This window comes from Trachypithecus francoisi, unplaced genomic scaffold (genome assembly GCF_009764315.1).
Source record: "Trachypithecus francoisi isolate TF-2019V2 unplaced genomic scaffold, Tfra_2.0 Lachesis_group15, whole genome shotgun sequence".
NCBI lineage: Eukaryota > Metazoa > Chordata > Mammalia > Primates > Cercopithecidae > Trachypithecus > Trachypithecus francoisi.
Window position 1 is genome coordinate 40,595,142 of NW_022681460.1, and position 18,659 is coordinate 40,613,800.

Below are 18,659 nucleotides of genomic sequence, written 5' to 3' on the forward strand. Positions count from 1 at the left end.
TCTGCTCAGCCTACAAAACTTTGAGCATTGGCTTCAAGCACTAACATTTTTATGACTCAGAGAATTCGAATTAGATACTATTTCCAGTAGGAGACTCTAGAGCTGTTACTATATATATTTGAAAGGCTGTTAAGCACAAAAGAGAGTGAACGCATTGACCTTCTCCTATGGCCAAGGGGAGAAAGTTATCAGGAGTGTGATTAGAAGTCAATATTTTGAAGGTTTTACTAATATTTCTCCAGCAAGGGACAGCCTGTCATGAAAAATATTAGGTGTCTCATCACCTCAAGTATTCAAGTATGCAAGGAGTGCTGCAAGGGGGAGAATTGACTACCCCAGTTCTGCTTCTCAAACGTTTATATGCATGTGGTTCACCTGGGGCTCTCATTAAAACTCAGCTTTCCCATCTAGTAAGTGTGGGGTAGGAGCCAAGATTCCACATTTCTTACAAGTTCCTTGGCAATACCAATGCTGCTATTCCAGGGATCACACCTTAAGTAGGGAGGGGCCAGTGAGCTCTAAAGTATTAAAATTCCAAAATTCCATTTGCAGAAGAGAGACTAGAGTTTCAGGAGGGGGTGTAGCTCAGGGTTAGAGCATTGGACTGCAGACCAAGAGAGACTAGAGTTTAGTCTTGCTTCTTACACATACCCAGCACAGCTTTGAAAACCGCATAGGAATCTCTTGTGGTCTTAGAGAATTCCCCCTGAATTCCTATCATATTTTCCTCAGTAAAGAATACCCCGCTCTGCCTCCTCAGTTGCTTCACTTCTTTTTTTCTCCAGGCTTTCAACCTTTTCTGATATCACTGTTCTCTAAAAAAAATTTCCTTTTTTCATACTTTCTCTGATCCACGCAGACTCTAATCACAACTGCTCAGTCATTCCTTCGTGCAAGTCCCAGATTCTGTCTTAGGACAGCTGTCAAAATGCAGGAAATCTAGGTTATGTCTCAGTCGGGGTGTCCTTAGAAGTTTGTGAAAAGCAGGATTGTGCCATTGGCTGCCATATGAGGGAGATCAAACAGTCTCTTCAATTAATTTGATTCATTCAATAATGGGTTAGCAAATGTATTCATTAAGAAAGAGTAAAAGTGCCATCCCTAAACATCTGAAAGAGGCAAATTTGTGACAGATTAAACAATGGACTTCTTTGTATGGTGGGTAGGAATATATTGTGATCCCATGTTCAGGGGATACAACTGGAAAGAACAGAATCACCAGAGGAATAAGGAGAACCATAGGGATCTGAGAGGGCAACCCAAGGCCAAAGTCAAATGTGTGGATGCCACCTTCCAGAAGATGGAAAGACTGGCAAGGACAAATTTTGTGTTATCCAACTGCATGGTGAGCAGCAGTTTCTGGCCTTCACAATTACCATAACTTTGGCTAAGAAACAACTTGATTTGTGTCCTTTTTTTTTTTTTTTTTGAGACGGAGTCTCACTCTGTCGCCCAGGCTGGAGTGCAGTGGCCGGATCTCAGCTCACTGCAAGCTCCGCCTCCCAGGTTTACGCCATTCTCCTGCCTCAGCCTCCTGAGTAGCTGGGACTACAGGCGCCCGCCACCTCGCCCGGCTAGTTTTTTGTATTTTTTAGTAGGGAGGGGGTTTCACCATGTTAGCCAGGATGGTCTCGATATCCTGACCTCGTGATCCGCCCATCTCGGCCTCCCAAAGTGCTGGGATTACAGGCTTGAGCCACCGCGCCCGGCCTTATGTCCTTTTTTTATGCCACCCTTTTCTCTCCCAGAAGACCCAGGTCATTGAAACATGGCCACATTCAGGAGGAGGAGAATTCTAAACAGACAGGATAAACCATAATGATGCTTGTTTTGAAGGGCTCATTATCACTGTATAGTTAATTTAGGAAGCAACTGTGCCAAGAGCAAAGCTGTGAAACGCAGCTAGATCCTTTAAATAAACAAGCTACATATTTGAAGATTTTAGAAAAAAACAATATGTAACATAATTTTTAGCATATAGGATGGATCTTTATTTTATGTGGTTAAGGTGAGGGAAAATTGTATTTTAGAGGTATTAATTTTTGTTGCCTAATTATATTTATAGTAATATAATTTTACTGTTTTAGTTTGTCTTGTGTTATTTTATTCTCTGAGAGTATTATTATTCTATGGGAGGAACAATTAAAACAATTATAAAAGGAAGAAAACCACCAACCAAACATCCTCACTCTTTCAGACCATTTAGGTCCCCAGATGGATTGAGTTACTTTATTCATTTGCAAGATAAAGGAGGTAAATAGTCCAGTTTGACTGTGAGTGGGACCCTCTTCTCCCCAATGGGAGGGAATGGGCTATTGCAATTAATTGAATGGTCTCATTAACTGAGATTTACTACCCATTCTGTATGTGAGGTGTAACCAAAATGTAATAAAGGCTAATAACCATTAACACTAAATTGATCAAAATGTAATCTTTGTTGATTCAGAAGTTAGTTCAAATCTCTGTAATGTCTCATGGCCACTGTAAACATCACTAATTATGTAACAGTGGGCATATAGAAGATGTAAGTTGTAACGGATATACTGTCATCACTGCAAGTTGCTCTTTTCAATGACTTCCTTAGACATGTCTGTTTACTTTCATTTAACTCTGTTTAATGCTCGTAAAATGTAAGGGTTGAATGTACCTCCAAACAATTCAGTTATTTCACCTGTAAGATTATATGTATTCTTGATAAAATGGGAGTCGCAGTGGTTTTGCCTGTGTTCAGTGTAACTCCAAAGCTGCACATAGTTTGCCAGGTAAAAAGATCATATTTTACCAGATGCTTTAAAAAGTCTATCATCTGTCATTTTACTTATCTATGAAGATGTAGTAGAATTTTTGTCAGTTTTGTGTCATAAGGTACCACCCTAAAATGTAGCTGTAACTAATCTTGTGTCTGCATAACAACTAACGTGACTCAAAAAAACTTCACGGCCGGGCATGGTGGCTCACGCCTGTAATCACAGCACTTTGGGAGGCCGAGACGGGCAGATCACGAGGTCAGGAGGTCAAGACCATCCTGGCTAACACGGTGATACCCCGTCTCTACTAAAAATACAAACAATTAGCTGGGCGTGGTGGCAGGCGCCTGTTGTCCCAGCTACTCAAGAGGTTGAGGCAGGAGAATGGCGTGAACCTGGGAGGTGGAGCTTGCAGTTAGCAGAGATTGCGCCAGTGCGCTCCAGCCTGGGCAACAGAGCCAGACTCCATCTCAAAAAAAAAAAAAAAACTTCACATACTGTGATTTTAGGACTCAATTTGCGTCATATCTGTGTGAAATAAAGAGGGAATAACACATCATAAATCCATACCATGCCTCTGTGGTAAGCACTTAAAGTGGATTATATACTCACAAACTAGGTTTTCAATTAGAAAGGTTTGTATTGGTGGCAGCACATTATCAGCCACAAATGAGCTGTGATGACTGTAAATCTCAGCCTGGCTGAGGCTCTCCCAAAGGCAAAATCTTGTGAACCAAGCATGAGTCTGTGCAATGCTTTCATATTTCTAAGCAGAACTTTATCCCATGCTTTGGCAGAATGTTGTGACTTGATAGAGAACATTGACATATGTTCTTTTTTTTCTAAGTGTCTAGCTTTGAACTCACTTGTGTTTCCCAAATGTTTAGCTTACAGTGGATGCTCTTTCTCTTTAGTTACGATTTTACATTTTGGTACCTAAAACACCTTTCATGCAGAACATTCTCTGTTACATAGAATGAATTCTTTTTGTTTATGACACTGTAGTGTGGTAGGACATCATCTGTAGATGAGTTTTGAATATCATGTTGGTTGATTCATTCATTTGCTGTATTTATTGCATGTATGTGCTCCTAGGATCTGGGAGCACCACAGTGAGAAAAGGAGATATGGCACCTGCCTTCATGGAGCCTGCAGTCTACCTTTTCAAGATGTTATATGCTTAAAAATATTGCTGTTGGTCTCATCACTTCTTTTGCTGCCAAGGAGACTTTGGCCTTCCTCGTGGTCTCTAGCAGGTTTCTGGACATTGTTTCACTAGCTCGAATAGACTAGGCAACTGGTGTTTCACTGTGCCAAATGACCAAGTTCTTCCTTGTCACCAAGTGATATCCAATGAGGCATTCCTAATTGAGATGTCTTTTAAATTTATTATATCCAAGATATTGACCTTGATATAATAGTTCCCCTTTTTTAATCTTTAGGTTAATTATGGTTTTTAAAAATTGTGATAAGCATTACCTTTTTAGCATTAATTTTTTTTTTTTTTGAGATAGAGTCTCACTCCCTTGCCCAAGCTGGGATGCAGTGGTGTGATCATGGCTCACTGCAGCCTCAAACTCCTGGGGTCAAGCAATCCTCCTGCCTCACCGTCTTGAGTAACTGGGAGTACAGGTGCATACCACCATGCTCAGCTAATTTTTTTAATTGTCTGTAGAGATAGGGTCTCCCTATGTTACCCAGCCTGGTCTCAAACTCCTGGCCTCAAGTGAACTTCCAGCCTCAGCCTCCCAAAGTGGTAGGATTATAGACATGACCTACGGTGCCTGGGCAACATTAAATTTCTGAAACAGTATGACGTGATGTCAAAGTGGAATTTCTGTATTTATAGAAGTGATGGTGATGATTTTTGTAATGGGGTCATTCCATAAAGTAGAAGTCTAGGAGTATGTTGCAAAAGTAAAGTCCTGAAGCCAGAGATAGGGATTTAGAGTGAGACTGTCATTTGGAAACTATTTGAAATGAATGGATTTAGTCAGCAGTTAAGTGGAGGGTGCTGTTTCTCAGCTCTCGTTTCAGTTGGAATCAAAGGGAGACATGGGACAGTGAGACATTCAACCTAGATTATAGCAACAGTTTCTACTTATTAAACATCTACTGTGTGCCATATATTATGCCTGACATTAAGCGTAATTGTATTTAAACCTATGACAACCCTGTGAAGTTGGTATTATTTCCATTTTACAGATAAAGGGCCTGAGGCTCAGAGAAGGTAACAAATTAGCCAAAGTTCCAAGATAAATTGCCCACATGACCAGTAGGTTATAGAACCAGATGTATCTTCCTGTATAGTTCTGAACATTAAAAATAAAACAAAGTTTTTAAAAGGGAATTGTTTGAAATACATAAGTAATACATGTTCATTGCAATGATCGAAAAAAATACTTATGTAAACGGGATAAAATTAAGTCTATTTTTTCCCTCTACAATCATACTCTCTAATATAGCAATTATAGATGCATTTAATTGTATTGATATAAAATAATTACCAATATGGTGTCTCTTTATTGCACATACAAACGTGCAAATATAGATATACATTATTTAAGGAATTGTGTTTTCCTCCCAACTCTACTAACCCTCTGATTGAGGATCCCTATTCTATGCCAGTGTTACCCTGATTACTTTTGAAAGACCCTAGAAATGTAGATTTTTAAAACTCCTTTGGCAGCCTATTTTATTTTTTTAACCTTTGTTCTTAGGAAGTTTTTCCATTTCATTAACCCAGAATATTCTTCTGCAGTTTGAGCTATTTGAGTCCTGCTGTACATACCGGATTGGTGGCAAGCAGGTGGTCAGCACATCAGGTGCAATTACAATTTGGAAGATTGGAAAAAAGAACTTGGTTGGTGTGGGGAGTGTTAAAAACTTAACCACCCATGTAATAAAAAGCAGACACTGAAAACAACTGAAATTTCTTTCAGGTTCTTTTCAAGAAGTTTAGAAGCAAATTCAACATTTTTTAAACTAAAGGTTTTTATTTAACTGTGATCTGTTTTTTAATTTTGGAATTTCAGGTAATCTTCTACAAATGCATAAACAAAATCTACTTAACTCTAAAGATAATTTCCTGTTAGCCTTTTTTTTTCTATAGTCACACTTGATTTAAAAAAAAACAACAACAGAAACTGGTGCTTCCCCTAATATATCAGTCCTTTTAATCAGGGAATACTTAAAAGAAACTTCACTACATTTTATTGTTACCACAAAATATAAATTTTACTAAGAACTTGCCATATGTCAGGCGCTCTTCACTTTGTATGTATACTTAATAGACCACAGTATAGTGTCAACATAACTTTTATATGTACTGGGAAACCAAAACATATGTATGACTCGTTGTATTATGATATTTGCTTTATTAAGGTGGTCTGGAACTAAACCCACTCTATTTCCAAAATATGCCTATATAATGTGATATCATTCAATATCTGTCTTTCTGTGTCTAGTTTATTTCACTTAGCATAATGTCTTCCAGGTTCATCCATATTGTTGCAAATGGCAGGATTTTCTTCTTTTTTAAGGCTAAATAATGTTCGTGTGTATGTGTATATCTCACATTTTCTTTATCCATATATTCGTTGAGGGACATTAAGATTGTTTCCATATTGTGGCTATTGTAAATAATGCTGCAATAACCATGGGAGTGTGGCTATCACTTTGAGATACTAATTTCATTTTCTTTGCATACATACCCAGAAGTGAGATTGTTAGATCATAAGGTAGTTCTTTAAAAAAAATTTTTAGTACCCTCTCTACTGTTTCCCATAATGGCTGTACCAATTTACATTCCAACCAACAATAAACAAGGATTCCCTTTTCTCTACAACCTCACTAACAATTATCTTTTGTCTTTTTGGTAATAATTATTCTAACGGATGTGAAGAGACACCTCATTGTGGTTTTTACTTACTTTTCCCTGACGATTAGTGATGTTGAGCATCTTTTTATATACTTGTTGCCCATTTGTATGCCTTCTTTGGAAAAATGTCTATTCAGGTCCTGTGACCATTTTAAAGTTCAGTTATTTATTTATTTATTTTGCTATTGCATTTTGTGAGTTCCTTAAATATTTTTGGATATTAACGCTTTATCAGATATATGGTTTGCAAATATTTTTCCCATTCTGTGGGTTGCCATCTTAATCTGTTGATTGTTTCCTTTGGTATGCATAAGTTTTTAGTTTGATGCAAGCCCACTTATTTTTGCTTTTATTGCCAGTAGTTTGGTGTCATATCTGAAAAATTATTACCTAGACCAATGTCAAAGAGCTTTCCCCTACATTTTCTTCTTTATTGTTTTAAGTCTTACATTTAAGTCATTAGCACATTTAAGTTAATTTTTGCATATGATGTGAGATAAGGGTTCAATTCTATTCTTTGGCATGCAGATATCAAGTTTTCCTTGCACCATATATTGAAGAGCCTGTCCTTTCCCTATTATGTGTTCTTGGCACCCTGTCAAAGATCAGTTTACCACAGATGCATGGATTTATTTCTGGGCTATTCTGTTAGTTGGTCTATATATCTGTTTTTATGACAGTACTATACTGTTTTGATTACTGTAGCTTTGTAATATATTTTGAAATCAGGAAGTATGATGCCTCCAGCATGTTCTTCTTGTTTAAGATTTCTTTGGCTATTCAGTGTCTTTTGTGGTTCCATTTGATTTTATCATTTTTTTTTTTCTATTTCTATAAAGAATGCCACTTGGATTTTGGTAGGGGTTGTGTTGAACGTATAGATCACTTTGAGTAGTATGAACATTTTAACACATTGTTTTTTAATCTGTAGACACAGATGTCTTTCCATTTTATCTGTGTCTTTGATTTCCTTCACCAGTGTTTTATAACTTTCAGTTAACAAGTCTTTCACTTCTTTGATTAAATTGAAGTATTTTATTTATTTTAAATGGGATGGTTTTCTTAAATTTCTTTTTTATTACTTTCCTGTTTGTATACAGAAATACTACTGATTTTTGAATGTTAATTTTGCACCAAAAAACTTTGTTAAATTCATTTATTAGTGCTAACATTGTTTTTTGGTTGAATCTTCAGGGTTTCCTACATATATAATCATGTTATCTGCAGAGATAATTTCACTTTTTCCTCTCCAGTTTGGATGCTTTTTATTTCTTTTTCTTGTTTAATTGCACTGGGTAGGACTTCCAGTACTAAGTTGAATGAAAGTGGTCTCTCATCTTCTCTTGCTATCTTCCTTTGTTATTTGATTATTTTTGTAGTATTTGCTTTGATTCTTTTCTATTTATCTTTTGTATATCTATTATAAGTTTTTTTTTTTTTTCTGTGTGGTTACCTCAAGCCTGTCACAAAATGTCTTGTAGTTACAATGGTCTATTTTAAGTTGATAACTTAACTGCACACAAAAATTGTCCACTTTTACTACCTCCCCCAAACTTTGTGTTTTTGTAGTCAGAGTTTACTTCTTTTTATATTGTGTATCCATCAACAAATTTTGGTCTTTTATCTTTTAAATGTTGGGGTAAAAGTAACTTACACACCACCATTACAGTGTTACATTATTATGTATTTGTCCATATCTTTACTTTTGCCAGTGATATTTATGTTTTCTTATGCTTTCACGTTACTGTTCAGCATGTTTTTGTTTCAATTTGAAGAACCCCCTTAGCCATTTCATGTAAAATAGGTTTAGGAGTGACAAACTCTCTCAGTTTTTGTTTCCCTGGGAAAGACTTTCTCTTTCATTTATTTTTAAAGGATAGTTTTGCCAGATATTGTATTCTTGGTAGTTTTTTTCTTTCAGTATTCTGAATATATCATCCCACTCTCTTCTGGCCTGCAATATTTCTACTAAAAAAATCCACTGATTGTCTCATGGAGATGGTTCCCTTATACGTGACAAGTCACTTTTCTTTTGCTTCTTTCAAAATTCTCTGTCTTTAACTTTTGAAAATTTAATTATAATGTATCCTGGTGCAGATCTCTTTGTATTCAACTTATTTAGGATTCTTTGGGGTTCATCAATCCAGATGTCCACTTCCTTCCCCTGATTTGGAATGTTTTTGGTAGTTATTCATTTTCAATAATCTTTCTTCTCCTTTCTATTTCTCTTCTTTTTATTAAGCTTTCATAATATAAATTGATTTACTTGATACTGTTTCATAAAAGCCATAGGTTTTCTTTTTTTTTTTTTTTTTTTTTTTTTTGAGACGGAGTCTCGCTCTGTCGCCCAGGCTGGAGTGCAGTGGCCGGATCTCAGCTCACTGCAAGCTCCGCCTCCGGGTTCACGCCATTCTCCTGCCTCAGCCTCCCGAGTAGCTGGGACCACAGGCGCCACCACCTCGCCCGGCTAGTTTTTTGTATTTTTTTAGTAGAGACGGGGTTTCACCGTGTTAGTCAGGATGGTCTCGATCTCCTGACCTCGTGATCCGCCCGTCTCGGCCTCCCAAAGTGCTGGGATTACAGGCTTGAGCCACCGCGCCCGGCCCATAGGTTTTCTTTACTCCTTTTTACTCTTTTTTCTTTTTTGTCCTCTGACTGGATAGTTTAAGATGACCAGTATTCAAGTTTACTAATTCTTTCCTCTGCTTGATCAAGTCCTGTATTGAAGCTCTCTGTTGCATTTTTTTGGTTTCATTTATTGTGTTCTTCAGCTTCAGAATTTGCTTCATTTTTGTGGTTTGCATTTCTCTAATTTTCCCTTTCATTTGTGTATTACATAAAATTTACATTTCTCTAACTTTCCCTTTTGTTTATGTTTTATTTTCCTGATATTATTGAGTTGTCTATCTGTGTTAAATGATAATTTTTTTTTTTTTTTTTTTTTTTTTTTTTTTTTGAGACGGAGTCTTGCTCTGTCGCCCAGGCTGGAGTGCAGTGGCCAGATCTCAGCTCACTGCAAGCTCCGCCTCCCGGATTCACGCCATTCTCCTGCCTCAGCCTCCCGAGTAGCTGGGACTACAGGCGCCGCCACCTCGCCCGGCTAGTTTTTTGTATGTTTTAGTAGAGACGGGGTTTCACCGTGTTAGCCAGGATGGTCTCGATCTCCTGCCCTCGTGATCCGCCCGTCTCGGCCTCCCAAAGTGCTGGGATTACAGGCTTGAGCCACCGCGCCCGGCCGATAACTTCTTAAAACAATAATTTTGTCAAGCAATTCACAGGTCTCCATTTCTTCGGTATCATTACTAGAAATTATCATTTCCTTTAGTGATGTTAGGTTTCCCTGACATTTCAGGTTCCTTGTAGTCTTGCATTGGTGTCTGAACATTTGAAGGAGCAGTTATATCTTTCAGATATTACAGACTGGCTTTGGTGGGGAAGACTTTCACCTGAGGTGTAATGATACCTGAGGTGTGATGATGGGTGGGGTGTGTGGTGGTTCTTAAATAATCACCTGAGGTGTGATGATGGGTGGGATGTGTGGTGGTTGTGGGTCCAGTGCAAGTTCTGAGGGGTGTGCAGGGGCAGTGGTTTTGGGAATTGTGTGACACTGTCGTGGTGCGTGGGGTTGCCAGGTCCTGATGCAGGTGCAAGAGAAGTGACATCACAGCCGGGTGTGGGCTCATGTGAAGCCATACCAGGTGCAGGGTGCCAGAGTGACCCCCTCCAGCTCCAGGGTATGCAAAAGCATGAGCTCCAGGCATCTCTGTCAGCTGGGGTTTGTGTTGGTGAAGACTGGCGATCTTTAACAGCAAAGACTATAGGAGTCCTCCTGCTCTTTTCCCCTACAGGGGAATATAGTGGTCAAGGCAATTTCTCTTGGCACTAAGCTGTACTATGTGGAACATCCTCAGTTCTAAAAAATGTTCAATTTTTAAAATTTATGATAAATTTCTCAAAGTTAAATACATTATGAATGTTAGCTTTTTAATATATCAAATATAATTGAATATATTATATGTTAAATACTCCCAATAGCTTTAAGATATTCTGAATGTTATTTTATTTTTTCAAATTGTATTTAAAATCTATTTTGGAAAATTTCTTAAATGGCAAGAGAGCAATAATTTAGTGTTTCTAACAGTAAAAAGTTTAACCATAAATTAAGCTCTCAAAAATAATCCTTTTCATTATGAAAACATAAAACTCTCTAATGCAGTGAGATGGAAACGAAGATCTCTACAAGGAATAATGGGTCATCAGTTTATATTGTTCATCTTACACATATTAATTTAAAATGTATAGACTTGTGAGGATAAAAAAGTACATTTGTTAAAATAAAATCCTATTAGTTCAATAGTACAAAGAATATAAAATACCTAGGAATCAATTTAACCAAAGAAGTAAAATATCTAGACAAGGAAAACTATAAAACACTGATGAAAGAAGATGATGCCAAAAAAAGGGAAAGATATTCCATGTTCATGGATAAGAATAATTAATACTGCTAAAATAACAATACTACCCAAAGTAGTTTACAGATTCAGTGCAATCCATATCAAATTTCCAATGACGTTCTTCACAGAAATAGAAAAAAAAATCTTAAATATCAGTGGAACCACAAAAACTCCAAATAGCCAAAGCCACCCTGAGCAAAAAGAACAAAGATGTTACACTATCAGATATCAAAATGTACTAAAAGCTATAGTAACTAAATCAGCCTGGTACTGGCATAAAAACAGACACATAGATCAATGGAATAGAATAGGGAACCCAAATATAAGTCCACACATTTACAGACAACTTATCTTTGCAAAGATGCCAAGAACATACAATGGGGAAAAGAGAGTCTTTTTAATACATGGTGCTAGGAAAATTGCATAACTATATGCAGAAGAATGTAACTACACCCTTATCTCTCACCATACACAAAAATCAAATCAAAATGTATTAAAGACTTAAATCTAAGGCCCCAACTGTGAAATAACTAGAAGACAATATTGGGGAAATGCTACAGGACATTGGTCTGGGCAAAGGCTTTTTGGGATTAAGACCCCCAAAACACAGGCAACCAAAGCAAAAATAGACAAATGGAATTTCATCAAGCTAAAAAGCTTCTACACAGCAAAGGAAACAATCAACAAAGTGAAGGGCCAACCCACAGAATGGGGACACATATTTGTAAACTACCATCTGACAAGGGATTGATAACCAGAATATATAAGAAGCTCAAACAGTTCACTAGCAAAAAAAAAAAAAAAAAGTTCCAATTTAAAAATGGGCAAAATTAGATATTTCTTAAAAGAAGGCATACAAATGTCCAACAGATATATTTAAAAAAATACTGAAGGTCACTGAGCATCAGAAGATGCAAATCAAAACTACAGTGAAATACCTCACCCCAGTTAAAATGGCTTTTATCAAAAAGAGAGGCAATAACAGATTCCGGCAATGATAGGGAGAAAGGGGAACCCTAGTACTCTGTTGATGGGAATAAATTAGTACAGCCACTATGGAGAACAGAATGGAGGTTCCTCAATAAACTAAAAATATAACTTGCATATGACTCAGCAATTTTACCACTGGGTATATATTCAGAAGAAAGGAAATCAGTATATTGTAAAATACATATTATATATCCAAAAGAAAGGAAATCAGTATATCTGTACTCCCATGTTTATTGTAGCAGTATTCACAATAGTCAAAATTTGGAATTGGGCCAGGTGCAGTGGCTCATACCTGTAATCCCAGCACTCCAGCACTCAGGGAGGCTGAGGCAGGTGGATCAACTGAGGTCAGGAGTTCGAGACCAGCCTGGCCAACAGGGTGAAATTCCATCTCTACTAAAAATACATAAATTAACCGGGTGTGGTGGCACGTGCCTGTAGCCCCAGCTACTTGGGGGGTTGAGGAAACAGAATTGCTTGAACCCAGGAGGCGGAGGTTGCGGTGAACTGAGGTCATGCCACTGCACTCCAGCCTGGGTGGCAGAGCAAGACTCTGTCTCAAAAAAAAGGAAAATGGAATTAACTAAGTGCTCATCAGTGAATGAATGGACAAAGAAAATGTGGTATATATACCCAAAGAAATGTTATTAAAAAATGAAATCCTGTCATTGGCAGCAATGTGGATGAAACTAGAGGTCATTATGTTAAGAGAAATAAGCCAAGCACAAAAAGACAAATAATGTATATCGTCACTCATATGTGAGAGCTTAAAAAAAAGTGAATCTCGTGAAGACAGAGTAGACTGGTGGTTACCCTACCCAGTAGGCTGGGAAGGGTCGTTGGGAGGGGGAGGATGATGGGGATATTGAATAATGGGTGCAAATATACAGTTTAATGGAAGAAATAAGACCTAGTGTTAGATCAGTAGAGTGACTATAGTTTACAGTAATCTATTGTACACTTGAAAATAGCTAGAAAGGAGCTGGGCCCGGTGGTTCACGCCTGTAATCCCAGCACTTTGGGAGGCTGAGGCAGGTGGATCACAAGGTCAGGAGTTCGAGACCAGCCTGGCCAATATGGCGAAACCTCATCTCTACTAAAAATACAAAAATTAGCCAGGAGTGGTGGCGGGTACCTGTAATCCCAGCTACTTGGGAGGCTGAGGCAGGAGAATCTCATGAACCTGGGAGGCAGAGGTTGCAGTCAGGCGAGATTGGGCCGCTGCAGTCAGGCGAGATTGGGCCGCTACACTCCAGCCTGGGTGACACAGCAAGACTCCATCTCAAAAAAAAAAAGAAAAGAAAATCGCTAGAAGAGAATAATTTGAATGTTTCAAGCATAAAGAAAAGATACTTTTAAGGTGATAGATAACTCAAATACGCTGATTTGGTCATTAAAAATTGTGACTAGATTACATTATCATATGTACCCCTGAAATATGTGCATTCCTTAGGCATTGATAAAATTTAAATAAACAAATAAAATTTCTAAAAGATGAATATTGATACATTGGCAAAAGTAAAAAAAATCACATTTTTTAAATTTAAAAAATTCAGCATGGACTAAATACCATATAGCATAGTGAGGTTTTTTTGTTTTTTTGTTTGTTTTTGCTACTATAAAGTTAACTAAACTGCAAAATCTCAGGGAACAGTTCCCACAAGACTTCTCTCATTATCAGTAAACGAAATTGAATTCTCTTTATATTTCTTAAGTCAAAGATTAACAGTGCACAAATTAGTGTCAGGTTGTATTTTTTTTTTTTTTTGCCTTTTTAAATTTTTTATGGAAACTCATGCATTTGTTTAATTTGGCAAGTTTTTGTTTTTTTAATTTCAGATTTTCATTTGACATACTAATTTGCAATAAATTGGCCATTTGGAGAATTGGTTGGGGGCAAATTCACTTGCACTGAATAGCTTAGTGGTTCTCAAATTCAAGTGGGCATAAGAATCACCTGGAGGTCCTATTACAATACAGATTGCTGGGCCCCACTTGGAGTATCAGTTTCAATAAGTCTGCAGTGGGGCCCTGAGAGTCTGTACTCAAACATGTTCCCAGGTGATGCTGATGTCTCTGGTCCAAGGGCTACACTTTGAGAACCACTGAAATGGAGTGTGTGATACATGGCTTTGTATTCCCACCCAAATCTCATCTTGAATTGTAGTCCCTGTAGTCCCTATAATCCCCGCGTGTCAAGGGAGAGACCAGGTGGAGGGTAATTGAATCATGGGGGTGATTTCCCCCACGCTGTTCTCGTGATAGTGAGTGAGTTCTCACAAGATCTGATGGTTTTATAAAGGGCTCTTCCCATTCACTTCGCACTTCTTCTTTCTGCCGCCTTGTGAAAAACATGCCTTGCTTCCCCTTCACCTTCCACCATTATTGTAAGTTTCCTGAGGCCTCCCCAGCCGTTCTGAACTGTGAGTCAATTAAACCTCTTTCCTTTATAAGTCCCTAGTCTCAGGCAGTTCTTTATAGCAGTATGAAAATGAACTAATACAATGGCAGATGAGAGGAACTAGCTGTTTCATTGGACTGAGGCAGAAAAAAGCAGAGAAGTCAGGAGATGAAGGCTTTTTGTGTCCTATTGGGCAGGATATTTGGGACTGCTGCATATAACTTGGTAGCTATGAGAATCCAGGACCAAGAGAAAGAGAGTTCGGTGAGCCTAAATACTATCACCTCAAAATGAGACTGTGTATTACATATGGAAGTACTGTATATAGTGAGGAGTGCCATCCTGTGTGTACTGTTATTGTAACTGTTCAGACATCAAGATGATTTGCAGTGGTTTGTGTCAATGACACTTTGTAGAAGCATTTCAAAAATCAAAATCAATTATTAATTTGTAAAACTTTGTTTTCCCTAGTCTCTCTAGAATTTTGTCTTTCTCCCTTGCTTTCAAAGTCTCATAACTGTCTTTCTTTCTTTCCTCACTCAGGCAATGTTCAGTCTTTGTATGGTGGAAAGTGGAGCTGATGAGGTTAATTTGCACGGTGTGACCAGCCTTGGCTTAAAGCAGGCTCTGGAGTTTGCATACACAGGACAGGTATGGTATTAAACGTGATCTGAAAGGTTTAATATTTTAACTACACCTAACGAAAGGAGATTATCCTTGAGGTATGAGATTTAGTTATTGTTCTTGTTACTCATTTTGATGTTAAAAATAAGATTCACATCCACTTAATTTTATGACTAAAGTTATTGAAAGGTAAGTAAAGCAATTTGATTTTTAAATATGATACAGTGAACATAATATTATAAATTTAACTTAGTGTTTGCTGGTGTGATTTTTTGAATATCTTAAAGAACTATCATAAGGGAAAGAGTTTGCAAGATAATGGATTCTCATTGTTATCACTGAAGCTCAGTGACTCAAGCATGGCTTTATTGTCCTAAAAACAAAACAAAAAATTTAGAGCCCCCAAAATTTATGTCCAACGTCTTGGTACCGTGTCTTCCACATATCTCAGAGTCAGAATTGAAGGCATTTAGATTAGTAGATTTTGATGGTTTGAAATCCTAATACATTCATGACTAAAATTGTTATAGGATTTATAGGACATCAGAGGATATCCATTTACATTTGAGAACTACTCAAATAAATCAATTCAAATACAGACTGAATGTTTAGCTCCCCTTTTATAAATTTTTGTTCTTTAGCACCATTTCATCCAACTTGGATTCATTATCTTCTATGCTAAAATGAAAACGTCTTCTCTTGAGAGGCGCGCATCCTAATGAGAGAAAGAGAGGCATACATAATTAAATATATAATTAAAATCCTCACTGGTGTTAGAGTTATAACAGAAGCAGAATACAAAACAGAGTGGGAAAAGGATGCATGTGGTCAAGTGTGGCTACCAGTACAAAATTTTAAAGAGAGGGTGGTATTTGGGTCTTGAAGAATGTGTGGGAGCTCATTTTTCTACTGAATTTTATTTTTGTTTAATTTTATTCTTAATTAGCAAATAATAATTCTATAAACTTACGTGATGTAAATGTGATGTTCTGATATATGTTTACAATGTGGAATGATTAAATCAGACTAATTAATAAATCTGTCACCTCACCTACCTATTTTTTTGTGGTGAAAAAATTTTAAATGTACTCTTCTAGCAATGTTGAACTATATAATGCATTATTATTTATTATAGTTACCATTCTGTGAAGTAGATCACTACAGCTTATTCCTGCTGTCTAACTGAAACTATATACCCTTTTGATCAACATCTCCCCTTAGCCCATCCACCCCTGCTACAGTTTGGATGTTTGTCGTCTCCAAATCTCATGTTGAAATTTGATCCCCAGTGTTGGAGGTGGGGTCTGTAGGTGGATGTTTGGGTCATGTTGCTTGATTCTTCATGAATAGACTGATGCTCTCTCTCAGGGTGTGAGTTCTCACTGTTAATTCCTGAGAGAGCTGTTTATTAAAAAGAGCCTGGCACCTCTTTCCCACTCTCTTGCCTCCTCTCTTACTATGTGATCTCTGCACATGCCAGCTCTGCTTCCCCTGTGCCATGAATGGGAACAGCCTGAAACCCTCACTAGAAGCAGATGCTGGAGCCATGTTTCTTGTTTAACCTGCAGAACCATGAGCCAAATAAACGTTTTTCTTATATAAATTACCCAATCTCAGGTATTCCTTTATAACAACACTAAATGGACAAGAAAACACCCTCCCCTAGCCTTTGGTAACCATCATTCTACTTGCTACTTCTATGAGTTCAACTTTTTTTAGATTCAGCATGTAAGTGAGATCATGCTTATTTTGCTTAACATAGTGTCCTCAAGGTTCATCCATGTCATTGCAAATGACAGGATTTCTCTGCTTCTTAAAGCTAAATAGCAGTATGTTGTGTGTAAATACCATCTTTTCTTTATTTATTCACCTGATGACAGACAACTAGGTTGCGTTCATATCTTAGTTACTGCAAATAATGCTGCAGTGAACATAGGTATACAGATATCTCTATAGCATAATAATTTCAATTCCTTTGGCTGTTACCCAGAAATAGGATTGATGATTCATATGGTAATTTTATTTTTACTTTTTTGAAGAACCTCCATACTGTTTAACATAATGGTTGTCTTAATTTACATTCCCACTAACAGTGCACAAGGGTTTAATTTTCTCCACACCCTCCCCAATACTTGTTATCTATTGTCTTTTTATATAGTAGGGGTGAGGTGATATCTCACCATGGTTTTCATTTGCATTTCCCTGATGACTAATGATGATGAATTTTTTTCATATATCTGTTGGCCATTTGTATGTCTTCTTTTGACAAGTGTCTATTCGGTCCTTTGCCAATTTTTTGATTGGGTTAATTATTTTCTCATCTTCTTGTGATGGCTCTAGCTTTGTTCTTTTTGCACAAGATTGCCAACTATTCAAGTTCTCAGTTGTGTTTTTTTTTTCTTGTCTAATTTCTCTGGCTAGAACTTCTAGTACTATGTTGAGTAGAAGTGGTCAAAATGGGCATAATTGTCTTGTTTCTGATCTTAAAGGAAGAGCTTTCAAGTTTTCTCCATTGAGTATGATGTTAACTCTGGACTTTTCATGTATGGCCTTTATTGTATTGAGACACATTCTCTCTATGCCTAACTTTTTCAAAGTTTTTATCATGATAGGATGCTGAATTTTGTCAAATGCTTTTGCTATATCTAGTCAGATGATCATATAGTTGTTGTCTGTCATTCTGTTAATATGGTATATTACATTTATTTATTAATATTTGCGTATGTTGAATCATCATTGCATCCCAGGGATAAATCTCCCTTGATCATAGTGAATGATTCTTTTAATCATTCACTGTGCTGTTGAATATGGTTTGCTAGTATTTTCTTGAGGAGTTTTGCATGCGTGTTCATCATGGATATTGGCCTGAAGTTTTCTTTTCTTGTAGTGTCTTTGTCTGGCTTTGGTATCAGAATAATGCTGGTTTCATAAAATGAATTTGAAAGTGTTCCTTCTTTAATTTTTTGAAAGAGTTTTAAGAAAGATTGATATTCGTTCTTCTTTAAATGTTTGGTAGAATTCTGCTGTGATGCTATAAGGTCCTAGATTTTTCTTTATTGGGAAATATTTTTTATTAATAGTATTGATATAATCTCCTTACTTGCTATTGGTCTGTTCAGATTTTTTATTACTTTTTAATTCAGTCTTGCTAGGTTGTATGTTTCTAGGACTTTATCCATTTCTTCTAGATTGTCCAATTTTTTGGTGTATAATTATTCATAATAGTCTTTTGTATGTCTGTGATATCTGTTGTAATATCTTCTCTTTCATTTCTGATTTTATTTATTTGAATCTTTTCTCTTTTTTTCTTAGTCTGGCTAAAGTTTTGTTGCCTTTATATTTTCAAAGAATGAAGTCTCACTTTCATTAATCTTTTCTGTTGTCTTTGTAGTCTCTGTTTTTCACTAAATTTTCTTTAGAGGCTTATTAAAATGTATGATATCATTTGTTCTCTTTTCTGGAGTTAGTAGAGTTTAAGATATGTGTCTTAGAATAATTGAGGCAACTCTAGCAGCTAGAAGAAACTACTAAGTGTAAAGGAAATAAGCCATCAATCAAGTAGA

General features: G+C 36.9%; 1 protein-coding gene across 3 annotated transcripts in view; it reads left to right on the forward strand.

Annotated features, from left to right (window-relative positions):
- Positions 1–18,659, forward strand: part of KLHL32 (kelch like family member 32) — a 223,090-nt gene that overhangs the window by 103,151 nt on the left and 101,280 nt on the right. For all 3 annotated transcript variants that reach the window (XM_033234659.1, XM_033234662.1, XM_033234660.1), the window contains one exon: positions 15,016–15,123. In XM_033234659.1, the coding sequence (XP_033090550.1) occupies positions 15,016–15,123 (108 nt within the window). The remainder of the gene's footprint in view (positions 1–15,015; positions 15,124–18,659) is intronic.